The sequence below is a fragment of the Spermophilus citellus genome (genome assembly GCF_964194105.1).
Source record: "Spermophilus citellus genome assembly, chromosome: 6".
Lineage (NCBI taxonomy): Eukaryota > Metazoa > Chordata > Mammalia > Rodentia > Sciuridae > Spermophilus > Spermophilus citellus.
This window is the reverse complement of record NC_138187.1, coordinates 121052718-121076870: the sequence shown is the minus strand read 5'-3', so window position 1 is coordinate 121076870 and position 24153 is coordinate 121052718. Positions and strand designations below refer to the sequence as shown.

The following is a 24153-nucleotide window of genomic DNA, read 5'->3' as shown; positions in this document are numbered from 1 at the left end:
CCTCCCTGAGTATGTTCTTCAGGAATTATCTTAAATGTTCCTTTGTCTGATAGCCTTCCCCCAGGACTGAAGTTGGCTACTTCTTCCATAACACACAGCATAGTTCCACCATAGCATTTATCCATTTATCACAATATTAGTATTATTACTTGTTTAGCTGCTTGACTTTCCCAATAGACTTCAGGGTCCCTACAGAATCTTCCTGACTTGGGTATTTCTACAGCTTAGCATCATGTCTAAAACATAGTAGGCACATAGTAAATATTGACTGAATGAATAAATCAATCAACATGCCAGAGAGTAAAAAATATCAGCATACAATATGGAGTATAATTTGTGACTATTGGAAAATGAGATAACTCTAAGCCTGAAAAAATAGCTAAAAAGATAGTACTAAAGTATAGCTCAGAGATGGAGAATTTTAAAACAACACTCTAGCCAAGTCAAGGTTATCAATTCCTGATAGTTGGCTTCTAGGAGGTCTGGCTCTAGGCTTTATAGACTCAAAGATGTGGCCTTGTGAATTTCCTAAGAGTACATCTACCCTTCATCCATCATTACTTCACAGATAGCATTGCTCATAGAACCACAATACTAGGAGCCTTTTTCCAAGCATCCCTCTCTCCTGCAAGAGAATTTACTCATCTTGGACCTACTCACAATGGTCTGGCAGTGTCATCTTGGTGAACTCATAGAATGTTACATTCACGGTCTGGATAGTCTTCACAACACTGCCTTTGATTAAGAAATCCATTCATAGCAAAGGAAGTAAGGCAGTGAACTAACACCCATGGAACTTACTGCTTGTCTTTCAATGATCCTCATTAACCTATAGCCTCACAGCTTACTGGAGTCTACATCACAGGACAAGCTGAGTGGAAACATCCTGTGGATATGGGGTTCCTACAGGATGTATGGGTTATAAGAAAAGTACTACCAAATTAGAATCTGAGAATATTATCTGGCCATTTGGAAACTTCATGCAACTATTCTAATAGGAAAATAGAAAGATACTATATGAAAGGGGAAGCAGGCATCCCCCTGCATGCCGACACTCAGGACATCCCCAAGGGCATCTCTTTATGTATAAAGATCCAATTATGTAAGTATTGAAAGTAAGTCTACCCAAGCCCAATAAAGACAAGACCATTAAGGACATAGGCCTTTTAATGATACAAGTTTGGACAACTCACTAGGCAAAGAATCCCAAACAAATGAGATACTGCCCAAGAGAAAAGGGAAGAAGTTGTAAATACTGCTATGGCTTCACAACTAATTATAGGAAAAAAAACTCATAGGTGCTCTCATGCTTTCTTTCTTATTAAATAGAGATTTGTATATGATAACCAAAATTCTTTCCTCCTTTTCCCTGTTGATTTATGTAATGTAAGTTAGTAGGTGTTAATTTACAGTTTAGTAAATTAATTTTTTAAATTGATGAATATCCAGGTGGGTATGTCAGAACCACACAGGGAGGTTAGCATCTCCCAGACATCTACACGGTGACCAAGAATGACAGCATCTTCATTTATACAAAGTATGGTTGGGGCACGTGAGGCAGAAACAGAGTGACTACTGCAGTGGTGGAAGGCAGTACAAAGTAGAAGTGTGGGTTTGAAGTTGGAGGCATCAAGATGGTTGTTATCTGATGTAACAGCCTCCGACCTACCCTGCTCTGCTCTGTTCTATTGAGTCTGCAGGTCTATGGACTACACTTCCAGTTGGTTTGCTTACTGGTTTTCTGTTAGATTCTGCCATTGGTGGAGTGGGGAGGGGGCACTGCTAGGAGGACAGAGTGACAATCTGGAGAAAATGTCCATTTTCCAGCTTCAAGAACTGAGGACTTTGCTGCATTCTGCAGGAGAGGGCCAGAGCACCCACAGTCTCCAGCATTTCAGACAGCAGAAGCAGCACTTCTGCACTGGAAGCCTCTTCGGGAGTGAAATGTTGTTGGTGTTTCATCTCTGGATGGGCCAGTATCCCATAAAAGCTCAAGTAACAGATCAGCAAATACAGCAGCAAAAAGCAGCCCTGTCAATCATCCTTCATGAACCAGTGCCTGCTACCTTTTCTCTTTTGTTCTCTTAGCCCTTTCAACCTCTTTTGAACCAACTCTTTATATAAAATATCCAACTCCTGGGGCTTGGGGTGTAGCTCAGTGGTATAGTGTGTGCTTAGCAAGCACAAAGCCCTGGGTTCAATCATCAGCAAAAGTAAAATAATTCAACTTCTTATATCAAAATTTCTCTGTCTTAAATATTCAGCACATTTTTTTTCTTTCACCAATTAGTTTTTGATCAATATATCCTCTTAAGATTTAAGCTTTTCTTAAAAAATGTTAATGCTCTTAATAGGGCCATTCCTATAACCCATTTTATTTTCCGAAGACAACTTTTTATAGTTTAAGTACATTTTTAAAGTACATTTCTTTTATTTCCAAATTTTTTGGGGGATAAGTTTTTCTTTTACTATTATGTATCACTTATGGTTTCAAAAAATGGTATGGCTGCCAGTATCTGTTCTCTTTTATTTTCTAGTGTGCCCATTTATGAAGACTCTAAGAATACTTAGAGAAAGTATTTGATATAATGCCATTTAGCTCTTAACACACAAAGCACAAATGAATTAAAATTACAAAATGAAAGATACATAATGAAAAACCAACTAATACATAGAAAAGTTAGGGAAGAGAAATAGATAAAATCACAGTAATAAGAATGAAAAAAAATTACTATGTGCCTGGCACTCTCTGAAACAATCATTTAATCCCTCCAAAAAATCTTATGTGCAAATAATGTGTTGCAGAAGCTCTTAAAGAAGCAGGAAGACCCTTGAAATGCTATCTGTTTGACCTGCTTTTGAACAGAATTAGAAAGTACCCAAATCAATACTTCCCTTTTTTTACATAATTGAGGAGCAGAGAATTTCTTTTATGCCAGGATTATGTGCATAATATCTCATTTATCTGACATATTGGAAAATGAGATATTTTATAGAACTTAATTTTCATTATAACTAAATCTCAGCCCTTAAGTATGAACTTTAAAGTCTTAACCGTTTTTTGAAGAAAATCTTTCTAGTAAGTACTATACACTTACCTGTCTTCTCAGGGAGAACATAATGAATATAATTGAATCATTTTGTGAAAACTCAAACTGCGATTGTGGACATCAAAGACTATGGTCTCTAATTCAGTAATGCCTTGGGGACTGATGAAAGACAGGGTACTCACCAAGCTCCTATCAGTGGCTCCACCTTACCACTGAGGTGGTAAAAAGTGTAAAATTCTCTTACTTGAGACTTTTTCTTTTCTTTTCTTTTTAAATATCTGTAACCTCCTTCAGTGACAGTCTCTCCAACGTTACTTTATTTAAATTTTTTTTAATTTTTTGTCTACCTGACTCTAATGAGTTAACCTCTAACAGTCTATGCTAAGAAACTAGGTAACCATGACATCTGGAAATATGGATACAGAAAGAACAGACAGTTATTGAGAGAAGAGCTTAGAATATGATGAGTAAGATAGCAAATGAGCTGAGACCCAAATTGAGAATTTTGACAGTTAATTCACCTGCTCAAAACTCTTCCTATCCAGCATACATCAAGAATAGGGCAAGATCGAGGTCCATCTTTTATACACACACACACACACACACACACACACACACACACACGCATACACCACTGGGTTACTCATTATTCTGTAGATAAACAGTATTTGATAGCAAACATAGAACAGGCTGAGGGATGAATTGCAGGATAAAATTGTAGAAGCAGTGGACACTGGATAAGTTAGTCTGACCTCCGAGTCATTCTATTTTGGGGAGGTTGGAGGTACTGGGGATTGAACTCAGGGGCACCTGGCCACTGAGCCACATCCCCAGCCCTATTTTCTATTTTATTTGGAGACAGGGTCTCGCTGAATTGCTTAGTGCCTCATTTTTGCTGAGGCTAGCTTTGAACTCATGATCCTCCTGCCTCTATCTCCTGTGCCTATGGGATTACAGATGTGTGCCACCACGCCCAGCCTCTAAGTCATTCTTGATGCTTTCCTCCACAACATTCCCTACACCATCTCCATCACAAAGTCCCAAAGACTTTACATTTCAGATTAATTTCTACCACCCTCATTTCCATGGTCATCTAGTCTATTCTAACATCATCTCACATTTAAGGATAATAGCCACTTAGGTATCTTAGTGTATCATGTTCCATATAATTCATTCTTTATACTGTAGTAAGGGAGGTATAATACCAAATTCCTTTCTGGTCACATTACATAAAATCAGTGATCAATCAGGCCTTTGCCAAGTACCAGAAATATGAGAGTGGCCTATCCCAGAATCAGGAAGCTGGGTTAATGTAACCTGTGCTGTAGATGAAAGGGCTAATGATATTCACCTCTCTGTGTTTTCTGCCTTTGGGTCCAGACCTGAATGGTCAATCACTAGATTTCAAAGTCAGGTCAAAGTGAAATACTGATGTAGTTTAGAGCTAGTAGCCTCATATGCCCTGCAAAAGAGAGCCTGAGACAAGTGTAAGCATTTCCTCTGATCTGCTTTGGTCGAGGCCATTACCTATAAAACCCTGAATTGGGGGCACACAGATAACCTCCTGGTAAATTCATGGACAAAAACGCTGAATCACCTCAAAAGAGCACTTTATTTCTTATCAAGATATGGAGGCAAAATATTTCATAACTTGTTTTTATTAGCAGAGTTTCTGATATAAATGAAATCACTAAAGTTTGGAACACTGCATAATTTGATTCAAACATTCAGATTTAATAAGGAACAAGTCTATTATGACAATATTTGAAATTTCATTGACCTCAGATTTCTAAACTGAACATACAAAGCTAAAGAAAATAATGTAGTGGGCATTTTTATTGTAAGCCAAAGAGATAGCTTTTTTTTTTTTAATAACTGGAACATAGAACATGTATGAATGGCTTTGGAGAAATTAAAAAGCTAAGTTCTTAAAATGTCATGTAAATATTTTCAAAATTATAGAACACAAAATAATTAAAATTATTAAAAAATGCTCTGACTACCTACTTGGAATCAATCCATTAATTGTTTTATGTGGAATATTTCCACTAATAGACAACTCCAAGAAATAATAACTGTTTTGTATTTTTATAAAGATGAGGAAATGAAGCCTTAGAAGATTTATTGTCCAAGGTCATAAAAATATGAATTCAGGCATGGAACCCAGAAATCTCACTCTGCTGTTGTCACTACTCCCATTTTATCTTTCTTGACTAATTTTCTAAAATTTTTTAAAAATACATCTTATATCAAAAGCTGATGAACATGCTGTGGTCCTAATAACAATCAAGAGAAATATGAAGAAGATATTAACATACATTTATTGAAAGTCAACTGCCTACAGGGGACTGCATTTGGTATTTTGGGTGACAGAAAAAAAAAAAAAGAACTACTCTTATAGAAGTAAATAGAACATAGGTGTGATTAAATAACAACCCAAAAGTTAAAGAATGATAAATACCACAAAACCTTTATACCAGGCAAATGGCATAGTTAAGTCATGGTAAATACAGGAGCTTCTAGCAGAGAACAATCACCCTGGGTAAGGCATTGCTCATGCCTTTAGAGTATCTAGATCTTCTATACAAAGAGGTGGGGTCTCTTGCTGATGTTTTACATGGTACAGCTACATCTGCCATAAAGGTGGAATGAGAAAAGCTTATAATTTGGAAAGATAATCCTGAGGAAAATGTTATTACTAATATATAGACATAAGAAAGTAAAGGTTTAGTAAAAGTATCTTGAATATACTGATATTTGCTGTTATTATTGCAGTTGGATAAAATCTTGTAATAAAAAAAGCCTTCAAAGGAAGGCTGGGACCTTTAATGCTACTGCAAGGAGTTTGGATCTTATGATATGCAAGAGAGGCATTAATATTTTATGAAGTGACTAAAGAGTATAATGAAGTGATATACAGAAACGTTAATCTAAAATCACATGTAGTGTAGATTGGAATTGGGAAGACTATGGAGGTAAGAAAAAATAAGAGTTAAAAATATCCAGCTAGGTGAGGTGGCACACAACTGTAATCAATCCCAGCAGCTCAGGAGGCTGAGGTAGGAGGATCATGAGTTCAAAGCCAGCCTCAGCAATATTGAGGTGCTAGGCAATTCAGTCTCTAAATAAAATACAAAATAGGCTGGAGGTGTGGCTCAGTGGTTGAGTCCCCCTAAGGGCCAAAAAACAACAACAAAAAAAAATCTAAAATAACCATTTAAAAAGCCATGTTTTCTTGAATATGTAGTAACTAGTTGTGACTACGACAGGGATGTGGTAATACCACATTTTAGCACTAGTCCTGTTATATTCTAAGAGAAAAATACCTATAATAGTTTTGTATACTTAAAACAAACCCAAACCAAACAAACAAAAAACCCTTTTATGGTTGGGATATGCTAGTATGGATTATGGTAAGACAATGTCCCCACTCAGAAAAAAGAAAAAGGCCTACCTTTGGATCGTGGAGTTCACCATGAAAAACTTATAAAAACCTGCTACCAAAGAACTATCTTACCCTTATATTGTTGGTTAAAAAGGAGATTTCAATTTGAGAATTAAAAATAAACCTATGTCTTATGACTGAACTTTTCCATGTCTTGACTGAAAAAATGTCAAAATCCTCATTGAGATCTTGTACTACAATTTTGACATTGGCGGAATATGAGTAAAGGGCACGTGGGATCTCTGTTATTTCTTACAACTGCACATTAATCTACAATTATATCAAAATGAAACACTTCATTAAAAAACAAAACCTCAGGCTGGGGTTGTAGCTCAGTGGTAGAGTGCTTGCCTCACATGTGGAAGGCACTGGATTCCATCCTCAGCACCACATAAAAATAAAATAAAAGTATAGTGTCCGTCTACAACTAAAAAAAAGATAAAAACTCTTCTGCAAGGGAAAAAGACAGGCAAAAAAGAGACAAACATGTAGGTCTGACTAAGTTTATGCTCAAACAATAACATTATTGTTTCTATCAGGTATCATTTAATCATCAGGAAAACACCCTTGATTGTACAATGAGTTTTATTTTCACTTCACAGATGATAAAAACAGACTTTAGAGAGATTTAATATCTTGGTCAATCTTATACAGCTAGAGAGTTGAAGAGCCATGAGTTGGCCCTGAAATATTCAGACTCTATCATTCATAGAACATTATGCTTTATAACTTCTTTATAACTATTTTCCCTTTATTTTAATACTCATATAATAAAATAGAAAATAGAAAATAAACACACTTAAATTGCTTTAATGATAAAATTAAAAATAAAAATGCTATATAACCAATCAGTCAAGTTAAAAAATAGAATATTGTCAGGAACCGGGAATCTCCCTGATGTCCGTGGTTCAAATCCTTCATTTCCTTGACAGATGATTATGATGACATTTCAAGAACCATGTCTTACTTTTCTGCCTAAGACTTCATTCCTAAACAACACAATTTTTAAGTTTTGCATGGTTTTGCATTACGGGAAATCATGTCAGATGTTTTTTATTTTTTCATCTTCTCTTGAAAACATAATATCTGTGAGTTCCAACCCTATTGTTGATAATGGCTGTGTTACTCTTGTTTTAGTATAGCAAAATTTAGATATTTAAATCATTTCTATATTTTGCTTACTACATCAACGTAACAGTAAACATTTTTTTTTAAGTTCTGAGGCAGCTACACGTATATGGAGTGAGTATATATGAATATGCCTTAGGAATTATGAGTTATGCATATAAAAGGGAAGAATTTAGGTTTGACCCTTTCTTTGAGAATGAGATTAATGCCTACTTGCTCTGGGAAGCTTAGACTATATCTTCTGCTTTGACCTATGTCATTTACTGCAGGTCTTTTGTAAAAACTAGTCTGTAAATCTCTCAAAAACAATTTTTTACAGGTCTGGATTACTTACTGGCATGCTATACCATTGGTTTCATATATATGTATATATACCTTCTATACATATACATATGCACCTCCACACACTAAAATGAAGTTCCTCTTCTACCCCAATCAAGTCCAGAAAATTCAAAGAAAGATACTTTCTAAACACCAAAAATATATTTTTTAAAAGCCCGTTGGATTTAGTGGATTAGATTTTTAACAGTATTTTGGTTCATCAGATGTATTTATGGAGCACCTACTGTGTGCCATAGATTGAACTATATGCTGGAATACAGAAGTTATCATAATAGTCCTGGTTCCTGCCTTCATAAAACTCATCATGCAACAGAGAAGACATTCTTTAAGTCCATTGAATGCATGTAAACTTTATTAAGAAAACCCAGGTGGAATAGAAGGATAAATGGGGATCAGGAATGGGAGGCAGATGCTAACATAGTCTGAATATTCCAGGGCATACATTTTATTTGAGAAACAATCCTTAAGCCAAACTTGGCACATGGAACTACTCCATCAAGAGAAAAAATATCACCAACCATTATTTGACTAATTATAACAAGGATTTCATAACAATAAATGAAAGCTCTCATTGAGATATCAGTAAGTTGATTACTCCTTAAAAATTAAATATCATGGACTTATTAGATAAACTGCCTTCAGAACCTTTGAACATGGCTCTCTTTTTATTTGCTTTTAAGATGTGTATTGTGCCAAAACAAAGCTTAACAAAATGGAGTTTTAAAAATGTATTTATTTTTTGACACTGTTAGAATGAAAGTATTTCAAATTTATCTCCACAGTTCCCATTATCCTCCCCACCCCAGCTTCAAAAATCTCTGTGTTAAAAGTGGATTAAATGAGATTTAGGAATCCATCATGGTTACAGCAGGAAATTGATGGCAAATCGAATGGATAACTGAGGGGATTTTAGTAAAGGGGCAATGTACAAAGATGTGGGTAGGGTTAAGGGAGAGGAATAGATGATAATAAACCACCCGATCCAGTAATGGCTGACTCCTAGGAGACCATGCTAACTAGTTGACTAGGAGTCAGTAAACATCCTTCCATTTGTGGGGTAAAGGGTAACATTGGGTTCTAGAACCTAAAGAAAGAGAGATTTATAAGAAAAGGTAATTGGATAGGAGTTATAGCTTTTGGTAGAATACAGCTCCGTTCAGAGCCATACAGAAAGGGAACTACTAGCAGTATGTTCTGACACTTTATTCTCTTCCTACCCTCTCATCCTTTGCAGGTGCTGCCACGGAGAAGCCAACAAGAAGTCAGGGAGAGAGGAAGCCCATTGACACTGTGAATGAGATTTATTTTCACTTTACAGATGATAAAAGTAGACTTTGGAGAGATTTAGTAACTTGGTTAATGTTATTCAGGTTAGAAAGGTAGAGCTAGATGTTGGCATTGATACCTTCAGACTCCAAAGTGCATAGAACATTATACCTTACAGCTTTCTATACCTATTTTTCCTATAGCCTTGTAAGGCACAGGGTAGAGTGGAGAAAGGCAAAAGATAAAAATCCAACAGAAAAAAATTAGTGCCATTTAATTTATTATCTCTTACTATATTGCATTTTTTGTGCTTTTACTTGCTTAATCTTTTGTGTTAATAGTTATTGAGATAGGTGTAAAAAAACCCATATTATGCTATGTGATAAAGGGAAGCCAGGTTATTTAATCCAGTTGTACACATTCAGTTCTTCGAAGGATAATCCACAAATGGATACTTAATTCTCATTGGCTGTCTAATGCAAGCAGTTTCGAGTTTATTACCTTTCTCTTTCCATAATGATGGAATTTTTAAGGTGTTTAATTTTCACAGGGAAGCTGAATCATAATTGTCCATAAAGCACATCCACTGGGGTATATATCTTTGTGCCTCTTCATCATGTTATGTCAAATTGTATTTCCTAAGGTGCTCAATAGGTTGTCATATATAACCAAGAAAATTCAATGAGTACAATACAATGTAAATTTAATACAAGGCATCTCTATTTACACTGAAGATTTCTGTTTACTGTAAGAATTAAACAACAATACTTTAGTGTGTCATAAAATAATATGCATGCTGAATATAGATGCTCCAAACATATTTGTTTGTTTTTTTCCAGTGCAGCATGGCAATATGCATATCAACTGAGGGTTGTCCCCAAGGTCTGGATGATGATTGGATGTGGCAGATATCTCCCTATGTGAATACTTGATCCTTCAATTAAAAGGGAAAAGAGAAGAACTCTCACATGGTGGAATAATGCCTTATTACTGTTATGCTCTCCTAAAAATGGAATCAACGGAATCTAAAAAAGACTGCTTGGGAAATTCTACCTGACAAACTGATTGGAGGTGTTTCATAAAAGTTACACAAGGTTTGCTCAAAACTGTCAAGCAGTTTTCCTAAGCGATTCACTGAATTCTATAATCTGTTTCACCTATTAAAACTGAGAATTTCCAAGAAAGTAAATAGAATCACATATTAGCTGTTTAAAAATAAATTAGTTCAACATGTAACCACAAATGATTCTTTCTTTTGAAAAGAACCACAAATAGGTATTTCTTTAAAACCAGATAAAAATCAGAATGGAGATTTAAAGAACTTTGTCGATTAGCACTGAGAACAACATATTGAACAAGTAAAAATAACTTAATTTTTTTTCTTTTTTTTTCTTTTCATTGTGCTAGATGGAATCCTACTTTAAGAGAATTTCTATAAGAAGTAGAGGCAGAAGAGTACAGAACAACATCTTGAATTTTTGTGATTCATTGCTTGTTTTATTTTTTATTAGGTTTCTACTTAACCAGCTGTCAATCGATTTTGAATAATTAAATTGGTTAATTTATATAAATGTGAGGTTCCAAATATGAGTGTTGAGATAATGCCATTTCATGGGGTAATTTAGAAGTATTAAAGTACTAGGCAAATAATTATAAATTGGAACTATTATTATTATTATTATTATTATTATTATTATTTATTAGCAATAGCAGGAATTCAAATATATATTTCTATTCACGAATACTTCATTTATATTTACACTTATACCACATATATAATCATAAAATTCCTCTTCTATAACATCATTGGTTCATGTGAAGGGCAACTATATACACTCTGTAAAAAATCTACATTAGTCAGTTTTTCTACTGAAATAATGTATATGTTCAAAACCTGAACTAACTGTTCTTCTAACAATGTTCTATTGTCTTCAGGGCACTATATATAAATCTACAAAAAATTATCAACCTCCTAAAAGTTTTCTACTTGTATTGACATGATTGCCACTATCTTATTACATTGACTATATATACATTCTCACAAAGTTAGACAAATGTAAATGGTAGATTAGGAAAATATTTCCATAACCTTCTTAAGCAACCTTCATTTCTCAAGATGAACCTGTTACCCTTGTCCGATGGGTGCCAAGTTCTCAAGCTCCTCCCTCAATGTACACATTTTAATTAACAAATCCTGATCATGGCATCCATGTATCTCTTCACACTGAAGCACGCCAAACACAGAGCTCTGCGTGTTGTCTCTGTAGAATGATTAAAGCTTGCCAGGCTGAAGAAAACTTGAGCAAAAGGACAGGGCTCTAAGTTTGTGCTTTAAGCATTTAGTAGGCCAAAAGGGAGAGATTCCTTCCTCTCCACTGCCTGTGAAACCACCCCATTCAGATTACATAATTATAAGATGTGATCGAGATGTGCATTTATGTATATTATATGATTGCATACGCATATGCTTCTCCCATCAACACAATTACAATTTTATTATTGTCCTTATCATCAGTAAACATTAATTCACTCAATAGCTATTTAAAACCCACATACTCGGTTACTGGCATCCTGCCAAGGGCTGGGACTATAGTAGTTGAGGCACATGTAATTCCTGCCTTCATATAGCTCACAGTCCAACACAGAAACTATTATTAGGCATATCTTCTTAGGTAAAGATAAAGAACATGCAACTATTGGAAAAGAATAAGAATTTTAAAGCTAGTATTTTTAAATATAGCCAGGCACAGTGGCACATGCCTGTAAATCCCAGAAACTCAGAAGAGTGAGGTAGGAGAATCAAAAGTTTGAGGTTAGCCTCAGCAACTTAGGGAAGCCCTAAGCAATGTATTGAGTTCCTGTTTCAAAATAAAAAATAAAAAGATCTGGGCATATAGCTTAGTTCAAAGCCCTGGGTTCAATCCCCAGTATAAAAATAAAATAAATAAATAAAAATAAAAATAGAAAAACATTCAAATTAGTTGAAAATGTTTCCTTAGTAGTGGTATTTATAGTGTTTTGCTAGATAATAAGGGGTTAATGTGATATAGTCAGATAGCTATGCTGTTTTAGCAAGGTAAAGTCCAAATGTGAGGAAATGACACATTTCAAGATTTTAAAAAGAAAGCTTCTAAAAGGGAATATGGCTTATGAGAATTTGGATGCTCTCAAAAGTGTAATTCTAATTATACATCTGTAATCCACAAAATACAGGTCACTAATTTATTAGAGAGCAGTCCCTTGTGCTACTTCACTTGGTGGCTAATAGCATGACAAAGGAAGAGTCAAGGTCTTCCATAACAAAGGGTTCCTATATACCTTGGACCTAAAAGTTGTTCTCTTAGAGTTTTTAACATCCTGCCTGAGATCAAAGCTCATAAAGGACACTTTTGCCAGAGGGAACAGGAGTACAAAGGACTCTGATTAGAGAAACATAGACCTGGAGTGTCACACCATCATTTTTGCAGGTATGTGAAGCAAGGGACTAGAATTAAGCAGGACATATTTGAAGGCAAGCAAAGCCTTAGGTGTGAATCAAGTGATAATGATTTCACGCTTAAAGATGGTCCAAGGCAGAGTAAGGCAATTAATAGCAAGTTGCATTATTTGTAAGAGCAAAATATGGAAATGTAGATGTCCATCAATAAATGATGAGTCATCTATGCTGAGGTTTTATTCTGTGGGATTCTATACTACTTTTCTAAAGAATGAGGTCAAGTTAGTTTTAACTGTCATGCAAGAATATTTTTTATCACAATAGCAGAGAAAAATTTAAGTTACACAACAGAACAAACAGTGTGATCTTACCCTTGCTTAATAAATACATATTTTATGTATGTATCTTTATTTGATTATTTATCAATAAGATTTTATTATTTTAAATTAACACAATCCTTAATCTTTTTTTCCAGTTTAAAAGCTTATTGACTTTTATTGCTATTATGTTCTTTTATAATGGTGAAAATGCACATATCACAATTTGCCATCTTAACCAACTCTAAGTGTACAGTGAAGTTATCTGCATGGGCACTCTGAGCAACCGATCTCTAGAAAGTTTCATCTTGGAGAGCTGAATTCCATACCCATCGAATAGCAACTCTCCATTTCCCCCTTTCACATAATACCTGGTGACTGTAATTCTACTTTCTGTTTCTATTTGTTTGGATACTGTAGATAGCTCACATTAATTGGATTCATGCACTCTTTGTCTTTTTGTGAGTGCTTATTTCATTTATCATAATGTCCTCATGTTTTATCTATGCTGTTGTATATGACAGAATTTCCTTCATTTAATGGTTAAGTAATATTCCATTGTATGTATGGACCACAGTTTGTTTATGTATTCATCTGTTTATAGTCATTTGTGTTGCCATGTCTTGACTGTTGTGAATAATATGTACAGTAAACATAGGTTTACAAACACCTCTTCAAGATCCTGTTTATGATGCTTTTCATAACTTCTAAGAAGTGGGGTTGCTGGATCCTATGCCAATTAGCATATTCACCATTTAGCATTCCCATCCACAGTTCATGAGGGTTCCAATTTTTCCACATCCTCCCCTGAAATTGCTATTTAATATTAATTTTGGAGAGACGAAGTTGACAGCTTTTAAACTGAGCATCTATTGTGTGATAGGCACTATTCTTGGAGTGGCTGATACATTAATGAACAAAATAGAGTAATAAGGGAAAAATTCTCTGTGCACATGCCATCTCAGTACGGGTGCTATGGGGCAGAACCAGGTTGACAGAAAAAAGAAGAGCTGAAGTTACCAGGGAACAATCCATTTTCTTAGAACCCTGGGTAAGGATTATGCCTAGATGTTAATGAATAGGAGTTAATCACTTAGATGAGAATCAGTTGTGAAAAAGTAGAGACTGTTTTCTAAGCCATGCTGGCAAAAAGATTATCAATTGCTTCCTGGGCAATAAATACACATTTATGCCAGAACACTTGTACAACTTTTGTATTTTGTCACTTAGGCAAATACAGAAATATACATAGTTCTCATGATAGGAAATGGGTTTAATTTTCCTTGACAAATCTTTTTTTCCATGTTTACAAAGTCCTAGTGAAAAAGATATTCATTTAGGGGTTGGGGTTGTAGCTCAGTGATACAGCACTTGCCTAGCACATGTAAGGCCCTGTGTTCAATCCTTTATACCGCATAAAAATACATAAATAAAATAAAGATATTGTATTTCTCTACAACTAAAATAAAAATTTAAAATTTAATTTAGAAACATAACTGACTAATGGAGTTAAGATTCTGGAGCCTGAATGGTTAAAACCAGGCAAGCAACACCTGTGACAGATGATTAAATGCTAAATGCACGTGTGTCTATGGACCTGTTATACCTTTTGACTCTAGGCCTATTTGACTCCATACCCATATCTTTCAATTTTACATTAAGCTCTGAATATTCCAGGGTAGCTAAAAGGGAAGCTGTGCTAAAAATTTAGGTTGAGTCACAAGTTGTCGTTACCTGAATGCCAGACTGCAAAACATGGACTTTGTTTCTCAGGTATTTGCTGGGAAGCATTTGAAAACACAAAGGCAAAAAAATGTTTTCCAGCAATCAGATTACCCCTCCAGACAATCCACAGTAGAAATTAAACACTGGTAATTGTGGGAAAAGTAAAAAGAGTAGTGGAAAGAAAGAAGTAGTTTCATCATCATCATCATCATCACCTTCTTCTTCTTTTGATTGAAAATAAATTCTCTTTTAAGTTTCTAACAATTGTCCCACAATAAAAATTCTGAAAATTCTGCTATTATTAAACACAAGTCTTTAAAATACCATGATAGTGTTGACAAATATCTCCCAAAGCTCCCCAATTCTTCTTGCTCATTGAATATATTTAAAAAGTGCTTTGAAAATGTACAAAGCATAATAAGCAAAGATTTTTGAAATATGGAAAAAATTTCCCTAGACAACCAAAAATTCTGAGTACAACTATAGTTTCATTTGCAACTACCAATGGGGTAAAGGGAAGAGTTCTACTATGCAAATCATGTAACAGCATTTAGCAGTGGTCCAATCAGAATAAATCATTAACATTTTCATTGCAACCTGAAGACTAGATTGCTTTGTGGTACGAGAAGTATGACAATTTTTTGTAATAATTTTAGTTGTAGATGGATATATTACTTTTACTTTATTTATTTATTTTTATGGGTTCTGAGGATTGAACTCAGTGCCTCACATGTACTAGGCAAGCACTGTACCACTGAGCCACAAACCCAGCCCTGTGACAAGATTTTTTGAATGCTTAATATAGTATCAAATAGACATCCATTTATTTTTTATTAGGAAATTTGTACTAGTACAAGAATAACTTCAATAGCAGAGATAATTACTCACTCTAATTATTGGAATTCTCTCCGCCACCTCAAATATATCTACTGCATTTGCCAAAAGTTTAATTAAAATGAGATGGCTGAAATAATTAATATCATAGTAAACATAAGACAAACTTAAAAAATGACATTTTTTTCTTTCCTTCCTTTTGACTATGCTGAAAGAGGCCATTTCAATTTTTAGTAATGAGTAACTTAGAAGAATTTCTATGATATTAATTCTTCTTGATATTTGTTTTAAGCAGGAATGGAATTTGATATCCCATAAGCTTCTATCAGTGAGAAACAATTGCACTACATTATGTGAATCTTAAAGATACTTCTAATAACCAAATAAAGTAATTTCTACCAAAAGCTATTAAAATTTCTTTATTCTATGTTTTGTTTTAAAGAAATTTAACTGGCTAGCTTAATTCTCCAAACTATACAAGGACATATAGATCACATAAAAATACACACAATCTGCTCTAAGATAAATAGGTATAAATGTATGTATGTTTAATGTATGCATTGTTTAAAAACTGCATGTTGAAATATTTATAAATAGTATATTAAAGAATACAGTTCCAAGTGGCCTCTTTTAAGATAAACTTATTAAATCAAAAGCATTTTGAAATACAATATGTACATGAACTTTCCACCTCTCTACTTCTCCAGGAAGAACTAATGGCTGTTAAAAACTGAAAGTCATTGAAAATACAATGTCACTCTCAAAGCCGCAGTCTTTGGGAATCCTCATTTGTTCTCTTCACCTCTCCTGGAGCATGTTAGACAATAAGATGCAGTACACAAGAACTATCAAAAGGGAGCACTTTTGAGCCACCAAAATTGTGTTAGCCTAAAAACCACAATCTCCCCAACTACAGACAAGGATACTATCTCAGGAATTTTATGTGCTAAAATGATCATTAAAAATTAAGCACCACATATAAGCTGCCATTTAGAATATTAATTTACCTTTGCTAATCATCTTTTTAACTTGAGGCTAAAAGAGTTCACTTACCATTCGGATATTCAGGCCCAGTCCAGGAGATGTTAAAGGAGTCCGGTGAATAGGAGTGGGCTCTGGGAGGTGGCACACCCTCTGGGATGGTTTCCTCAGTGATGGTCTCACTGGCCTCACTCAATGTGCATCCACCACCTGTGCAAACCTAAAGAGAGATGTGAAAAAGTATACATCACTCTGGGTCCCCAAAGTTTATGAAAAAAGAAAATTCATAACTGAAGTTTTAGATTTTGTTAAATGATGCTCCCTTCACTCCTCAAAATGAATTTGTTTCAAAGCTGAAGTTTGACATTTAATTAGTTTACTTTTTTAGGGCATAAGACAGCAATCTCTGATATGTAGAAATTTATCCAGAATGTGTGAGGTAAGAACTCTCCTAAGTCAGAGCCTGGAGATCAAGGACATATACCGACTGGGTGAATAGCCCTGCCAAAGTTAGCCTTGCACAAAGGTTTCCAGAACAAAGTAAACATGCTTACACACTCACACATGCACATGGGTATTGACCACATGAGAAAAGCACTAGAGACTGAAGACCATTTGGGGATAAGATAACTATTTTGGAGGGGAAAAAATGATGTACAGCAAGTATAATTGCTTTTTATTTACTATAACATGACCAATGTATTTATATTTTGATATGTAAAATTAAATAAAACAATCCTTCTCAATCTGGAATACTGTTGAGTGAATGTTTAGTGACTTAGATGGACAAATAATCTACTTATGTGTCAGAGGAGATAGGCTTCATTGAAACATGAAATTTGTCATTAAACTGACAAATTTAACATAATCACAGAACCTGTTATAGTTTAGATATGAGGTATCCCCAAAGCTCCTGTGTTAATGCAGGAATGTTTAGATTAAGAATTGTGACCTAACCAGTCCATCCTAATCGAATGGACTAAGTGGGTGGTAACTATAGGCAGGTAGGGCATGGCAGGAAGAAGTAGATCATTGGGGCATGACCTTGGTTTATATATAGTTCCTGGCACTGTGATCTCTTTCTCTGCTTCCTCTCTGACATAAACTGATCAGTTTCCCTCCACCACAACCTTCCACCATGATGTTCTGCTTCACCTCAGGACCAGAGCAATGGAGTCAGTCAACTGTGGACTGAACCTCTGAAATGTAAGCCCTAAATTAAACTTTTCCTCCACTAAATGGTTCTTATCAAGTATTTTGGTGACAACAATGAAAGCTTAACTACACAGAGCCTTTCTCCTTAATCAGGTACTATGAATAACAGAAGCAGTGACATGAATTTTGAAAACACTCAGAACTTCTGTGTGCCTTTTTATAATAAATGGTGAATAACTCTTAAACTTACTGTATGAGCATTTCTTCAGGAAGTTGATACATATATACAGGGTTTTTCCAGACTATATTTGCTAGAAAATATTAAGGTTTTTATCTTTACATACCAATACTATTTCAAAACTTTATTTAAGTTTTGTTCAGTATCTCTTCAAGCTACAACTACAATTTACACAATAAAATTTAAAAATGTTTCACAAAGCATTAAATTTTACCAAAATCAATAAGGAAGTGAAGCAAAATTATAGACGATATGAGAAGTACAGTTATTTAGTCTATTTTCATGAAAGATAGATAATACTAACATAAAAAAATTAGCACCTTTTTATTTCTTCTAGCCTATCTGCTACTTTTCAGTTAGATATTGCAGGAATGATTTTCTGAAACCTAAACAGTCAATATTCTTTTCCCTAAAGATAGGAGGAGACTGTCAATTTTTAGATATTTTCTTTTTTTTGTAGTATACTACTACCAACTAAGTTTTTGTAATTGCTGCAGATTTTTCATTATAAGTACAAATAACAATTCATGGCCAACCAACCTCTAGAGCATGCTGACTTCCTGTGGTAAGAATACAGCATTAGCCCATGTCTTTAGAATAATTTCTCCTCAGCATAAGAAAGTTTCAGATGGGTGGAATTGCAACCTGGACATTAAGTTACATTAAGATTGAGGGCTATCTTTACCTCTGTGGGTTTCTTCTAATTCTCAGTTATGGGGTGTGCATATGTTCATAAGGAAAAAAAACATATTCCTCCTGAGAATGAAATCTTTACAAATAAAGAAGACTCAGTTGACTACATGGGCAAAAGGTGATCCAAAACTTTAGGACATGCCAGTGTTAGTCCAAAAATTAGCTAACTGAAAATTAAAATGGGAAACACTTAAACATATATACACACAAATGTGTTAAAAGTCTATAAAAAATATGGCAGGAGAAGAGGCCATATGATATAAGTAAGTTATCAAAGGTAAAATAGTCTAAAGAGCATTTTTTCCTAGTCTATATATAAAGAAAATACATCCCACTTATATTTTCCAGATTATTATGTTAGGAGCAAAAAAAAATGTTGCAGCACTTATTGCTAAGCAGATCACACACTGAGATTTAATTACCATAGCTATTTGTCACTATTTTTTCTTATTTATGTCCTAAAAAGTTTCCCTTGCTAACTGTCCTTAAAGACATAATTTAGTATGTGATATATAATTTTATATTTCTTAAAACAGAATGTGGAAGAAATTGAACTTGTTTTGAGAATTATGTGGTATTTTCAAAGACAATGAAAACATCCTCTTCTTTGGATTGCATCATCTGAGATCTGTAAACTTTTAACTTGTTAGAGAAGCCCCTCAAGAATACAAGGAATTCATGATATATTTTTCTGGTTAATGAAACTATGCATAAAAAGACTGCTGAAATACATAAGTAATACATTAAAAAGTTGCCTTCAATGTTTGTTGTTCTGGTTTTGCCTGAATTCTTTGTGCACTAAGAAGGCCTATTCTTCAAATTGTTTCTTTTTAGTCTAATCTGATGTCATCTGCATGAGATTGAACCAATGGGTTTCCTGTTTAACCTACCTGTACCAAAGGCCACATCATTCAATGAAGGTGAATGCTGATTAAAATTCTGGTTTGGACAGATTAAACAAATAGTGGCACTTATTAATGATGCCTCTATGAAATGGCAAGGTCTTTAAAAGCCTGTGAGCCATTGAAATAAGACATTCTAAACTATTTTCTTTGCTTTTATTCACTGATAACAATTTGAAAACAAAATTCACAAAGTCATGATACCACCATGACATGAAGAGTACTAACTAAACAGACTAGAAATTCAATTTTTATATAAAGAAAAGCATGAATAATGAAATTATTATCAATTATTTTTGAAATTATGACTATTAGGAAGATCCAAAACTAGCATTTTTGAGATGTGATTGCATTAATAGTTTCTTTATTTAACTGCTAATTTATTCTCTTTATTAGGAGCTACCATGCTTCAAAATACCCTTTGTTGAATGCAGCAAGTCAATATACTATTTCTTGCAGTGGAAAGATCATATGCTTTGGAACCACACAATCCCTAACTCTGATATCTCCCAGCAAATTATTCAATTATACCAAAAGTCTCAGATTATTTATGAAATAATCGTACTGGGTGGTCATTAATTTCATTCAAGAATAGTTTGTTGAGCCTCCAGTTTCCACCAAGTACTGTGTTTTGAACTGCACATAAATGTTTGAAAGAGGCCATCTCTGTGTTTCTGAAGTTCATTATCCAGTCAAAAGCAAAAATTAAATGAAGCAACATGAAGTAACATTTCTGCTCTAAGCATGAAGTAAATCACAGTGGTTCAAATCCCCATGAATCTTCCTGTATCCCAAAAGCTGTTTAAAGGCTTTGCTCTCTGGAGGTTTTGTTTGCAAGCACTTAGTCAACAGGCTAAGACAATCTATAAAGACAACTCCACTTTGCTGAGAACCTGATCTCTTTCTACTAATCTAATGACCTTGAGAGCTGGATATTACACTGAAACTGTGAAATATACAATAATCCCTCAATTAACCAAGATGAACCTAAAATGTTCTGGTTCATTTAATTTATTGCTTAACAGAGTTAAGTAAAAAACCTTTTAGTTGAATACTTCCTGAAAACACATTAGAGTATTTTCTGCCCTGATAAATACAGTGAAATTGAAAATAATGTGAGCAAGTTTATTTCCCAGCAAGTATTAGGATAAGGACTTCCACATCTTTATGACTTCTCACATCAGCATTAGTCAAGGCTGAAAGATACTGAGTCCAAAGAATACTGTTTAGGGTTGCTATTATAGCATCTTGGAATTTTAGGGCTCAGAAAGACATTAAAATCATTTAGTTCAATATCCTAATTTTAGACTTGAAGAAAGTGAAACTCAATGTGGTTAAATAAATTTGTCTTAGGTTACTCAGTTAGAGGCAAAATATGAATTTTAATTCAGGGGAGCGGGCTCCTAAGTTAGTGGTATTTATTTTTCAAGACATCATTTGCCTCCTTCTGATAAAATCCCAAACCACAATAATTCCTGTTTAATTTTGTTTGTTCCCAAGCAATTCAGAGTTTTCTTGAGATTGATATTACAATGATTTTGAATATTGTGAACTTCTCTGCTAGCTTTTAAAAATCAAGTCAATATACTTCTTGCTGAATAATACAATTGCAAGTAATCAAAAGTGTCGTTTCATAGACCCATGTACTGTGCCGAACACCTAGGCACACGGAGTCAGCTTTGAATGGGATTTTTAACATTGTCTGATTGCCCTTGTTTTGTGGTGTCAAGTCAGAGAGTTAGCAGTAGTTGAATGTAGTTTATTTTCTCGTGGTATAATATTTAGAGCATTCAAGAGCATGTTAAGTAAAATGAATGCATACACAGTGTCTACATAAATGTAAATTTATTCATAATCAAGAGCAGAATATTTTCTATGGCATTTATCAAAGCAAATATCCTTATATAGGTATTGCTATAAAATGAAGAGTGTGTTTAAAACAAATAGGGACAATCTCATGTTTATATTCAGTTATTTTCAGATGTGCTATTAAACTTAAAAAAGATTATATTTCATCAAAAATACAAAAGGAAATACTGAGTATAAATTCCATATCAAGGTCTTTTAAAAGACCTTTATATAAAAGTGCTATTTTGCATTAAAAATGCTATTGTCTATCTAAAGAAATTTCTAAACTATGTTGATTCTGGAGTTTTATTAAGTGACTTTTCTTCCAGGATCAAAGTATAACAAAAACCTCAGTATAAAAACAATCAAGATTATTTGGGGGTCATTTAATCTTCATTTAAAAATATAAGATCTAAATTTTCATAGTGTCCATTGTTTTTTAACTAAATACAAGCACCACAGAAAATTATCCTTGTTAATCTAAGCATTTTTTGGCAAAGCTCTCAATAATTACAATGTTCTAAAAATAATTAAAAAAATAATTCTGATAAACCAAAATTATATTTGGGGAAAATCTACTGATTCAATTTGTTTATTCTCTCATTTTTCAAATTATGAATAATCAAATATTAGATCAACAGAATTCACATTTAGGGTGAGAGGCAAGTTTTCAGCACAAATATCAATAAGTAACATTTTGGTGTTTTGCATTTTTTGTTTTAAGTGAGGAAGGGAGAAAAGATGGAATAAATGGAGGGAAAGAAAGAAAGAAAGGAATAGAACAGAGAAAATGATAGAATTAAAGTGAACTTACTCCCAATTTGATGAGATATTTATTGCCAGGGAAAACGTGTTGTAGCGTGTGATCCTGGAAAAGTTCAGTACTGTTATAGACAACATTCCAAATTGCAAAATCATGTCTGTGATTCGAAATATATAATATATAGCGTTCTAGAATTCCATTTAGTTTCCTTGGTTGTTTCCACCTGGAAATGGAAAATATATATATTATTATCATCACTCAATCAAGTCAAAAGTGACACGTGCAGGATTTTCAGAGGACACAGGTGAGCTTGGATTTGTGCCACTGTAAAAAAAAAAAAAAGCACTGAAAGCTCAAAAATGATTCATTTCCAAAAATACCACAGTAATTATTAAACGCCTATACCAAGTGGCATAAAGAAAACATGGTGTAGTCCTTGCCCCCGGTTACTAACAATTTTAAATAGCTAATAATGTGAAAAAACAAATAAGGTATGAGTGGGTATTAATTTTGAATTCAAGCCAGAGAACAAAAAATTGGGAGAAACAGAATATCTGACGATTTATGACATATAGGAGAGAAACACTCTCTCTTATAAATCCTTATTTCAGGAAAATAACATAATTTTCCTAAAATTTACAGCAATTTAACATAGCATCAACATGTAATTATAGAATACAGAGAATTGAAGATGGCAGGGGGCTACAGTAATCAAGGAGGACTCCTTGGATGAGGGAACAACACTGTCTATGATTGTGCACGAATTTATACTCAATAGAGGGATTGGATTTGGATAGGTTGAAGGCAAAGCAAGGGATATTCCAGATGAGGATCACAATATGTCAAGGAAAATGAGAAGGGGAAGTTGCAGAATGGACAGGAAATAGTTCATGTGAGAAATACTCAGAGTAGTAGAAAGTCTTTTGGGGCAAGTAATGTGGCTAGACCTAAGAGCAACTGAAAGCCAATCTGAGAGTTGAGACACAGGACAATGTGATATGAATCTTAATGCTTTTCAGTTTGAATAAATGTCCTAATTTATTGTCTACACTTTTCATTCAGAGTTAAGAAATAAAAGTCAACAAGATTTAATTTGTGGTAAGACAGGACTATTAGATTTTAGCTCAACACTGCGATACACTTTATACCTTATGGATTAGGAAATGGATAATAATGACTAATATCAGAATCTGAACATGTTTGTATGCGAAATTTCCATTCTGACCCCAACTTCAAAGGAATAAGGAAATAAGAAGGTTCTACTTCATATTCAGAAGAAAAATAACTACATATGCTTTACAATTTCAAATCCTTACAAATAATGTTCCACATATACAAAGCAGATGGTAGACATGTAAGTGGTCAGTTTTTTTCTTTATTGAAGTTTGCACAGAATCTGTGTACATATGTGGTTCATTCTGATTGCTTAAAGACAAAATGGAAATTAAGTTGGCAAGTGAGAATCAAAGGTTCCCAGAACCACTGATCTAATCATTCTTATGCATTTAATCACAATAAAATTAATTTTATGTCACAAGCCCTTCCCCTGATTGAACTCACTGGGATTCTTGCATGAACCAGTGTGTGACAGACACATTTCTACTTACTGTACATATATAGTTCTAGAATCCAGGGGAGTCAGAATTGGGGGATCCACATATTCTGGTGGCAGCTCTGCGGTATACAATGTGACCCGGGAACTGTTTGTACATCCCACGTGTGTGCATGCACTCAATAGAAACTGGTGGGGTGTAAATACCCCTAAATCTAAGAGAAGAGAAAGGAGAATTTATTTACTATTGTACTTTTTATTCAGGCGATTTCACTCCTCCTCAACATTCCTACCTCTGAGAACTGTTAAAATAAAGCTTAAAATAATAATCTGTATCCATAAAAATCAATAGTAATATAATACAGGGTGTTTTATCCCTTAAATGTACTATTGTCATATTTAGGTAGACAAGTGTCACTCAAACTCCTGGTTTGAATTTTCATTTTAACAACTTGACTGTTTTCTTCAAAATCTATGA

General features: G+C 34.1%; 1 protein-coding gene across 1 annotated transcript in view; it reads right to left on the bottom strand.

Moving 5' to 3' along the window:
• USH2A (usherin) overlaps positions 1-24153 on the bottom strand; it is a gene marked incomplete at its 3' end in the record, with an annotated part of 798897 nt that overhangs the window by 336979 nt on the left and 437765 nt on the right. Inside the window, exons 33-35 of the mRNA XM_081297837.1 lie at positions 23731-23890; positions 22175-22346; positions 16597-16744 (exon numbers count right to left, since the gene is read on the bottom strand). Of these exons, the coding sequence (XP_081153963.1) occupies positions 16597-16744; positions 22175-22346; positions 23731-23890 (480 nt within the window). The remainder of the gene's footprint in view (positions 1-16596; positions 16745-22174; positions 22347-23730; positions 23891-24153) is intronic.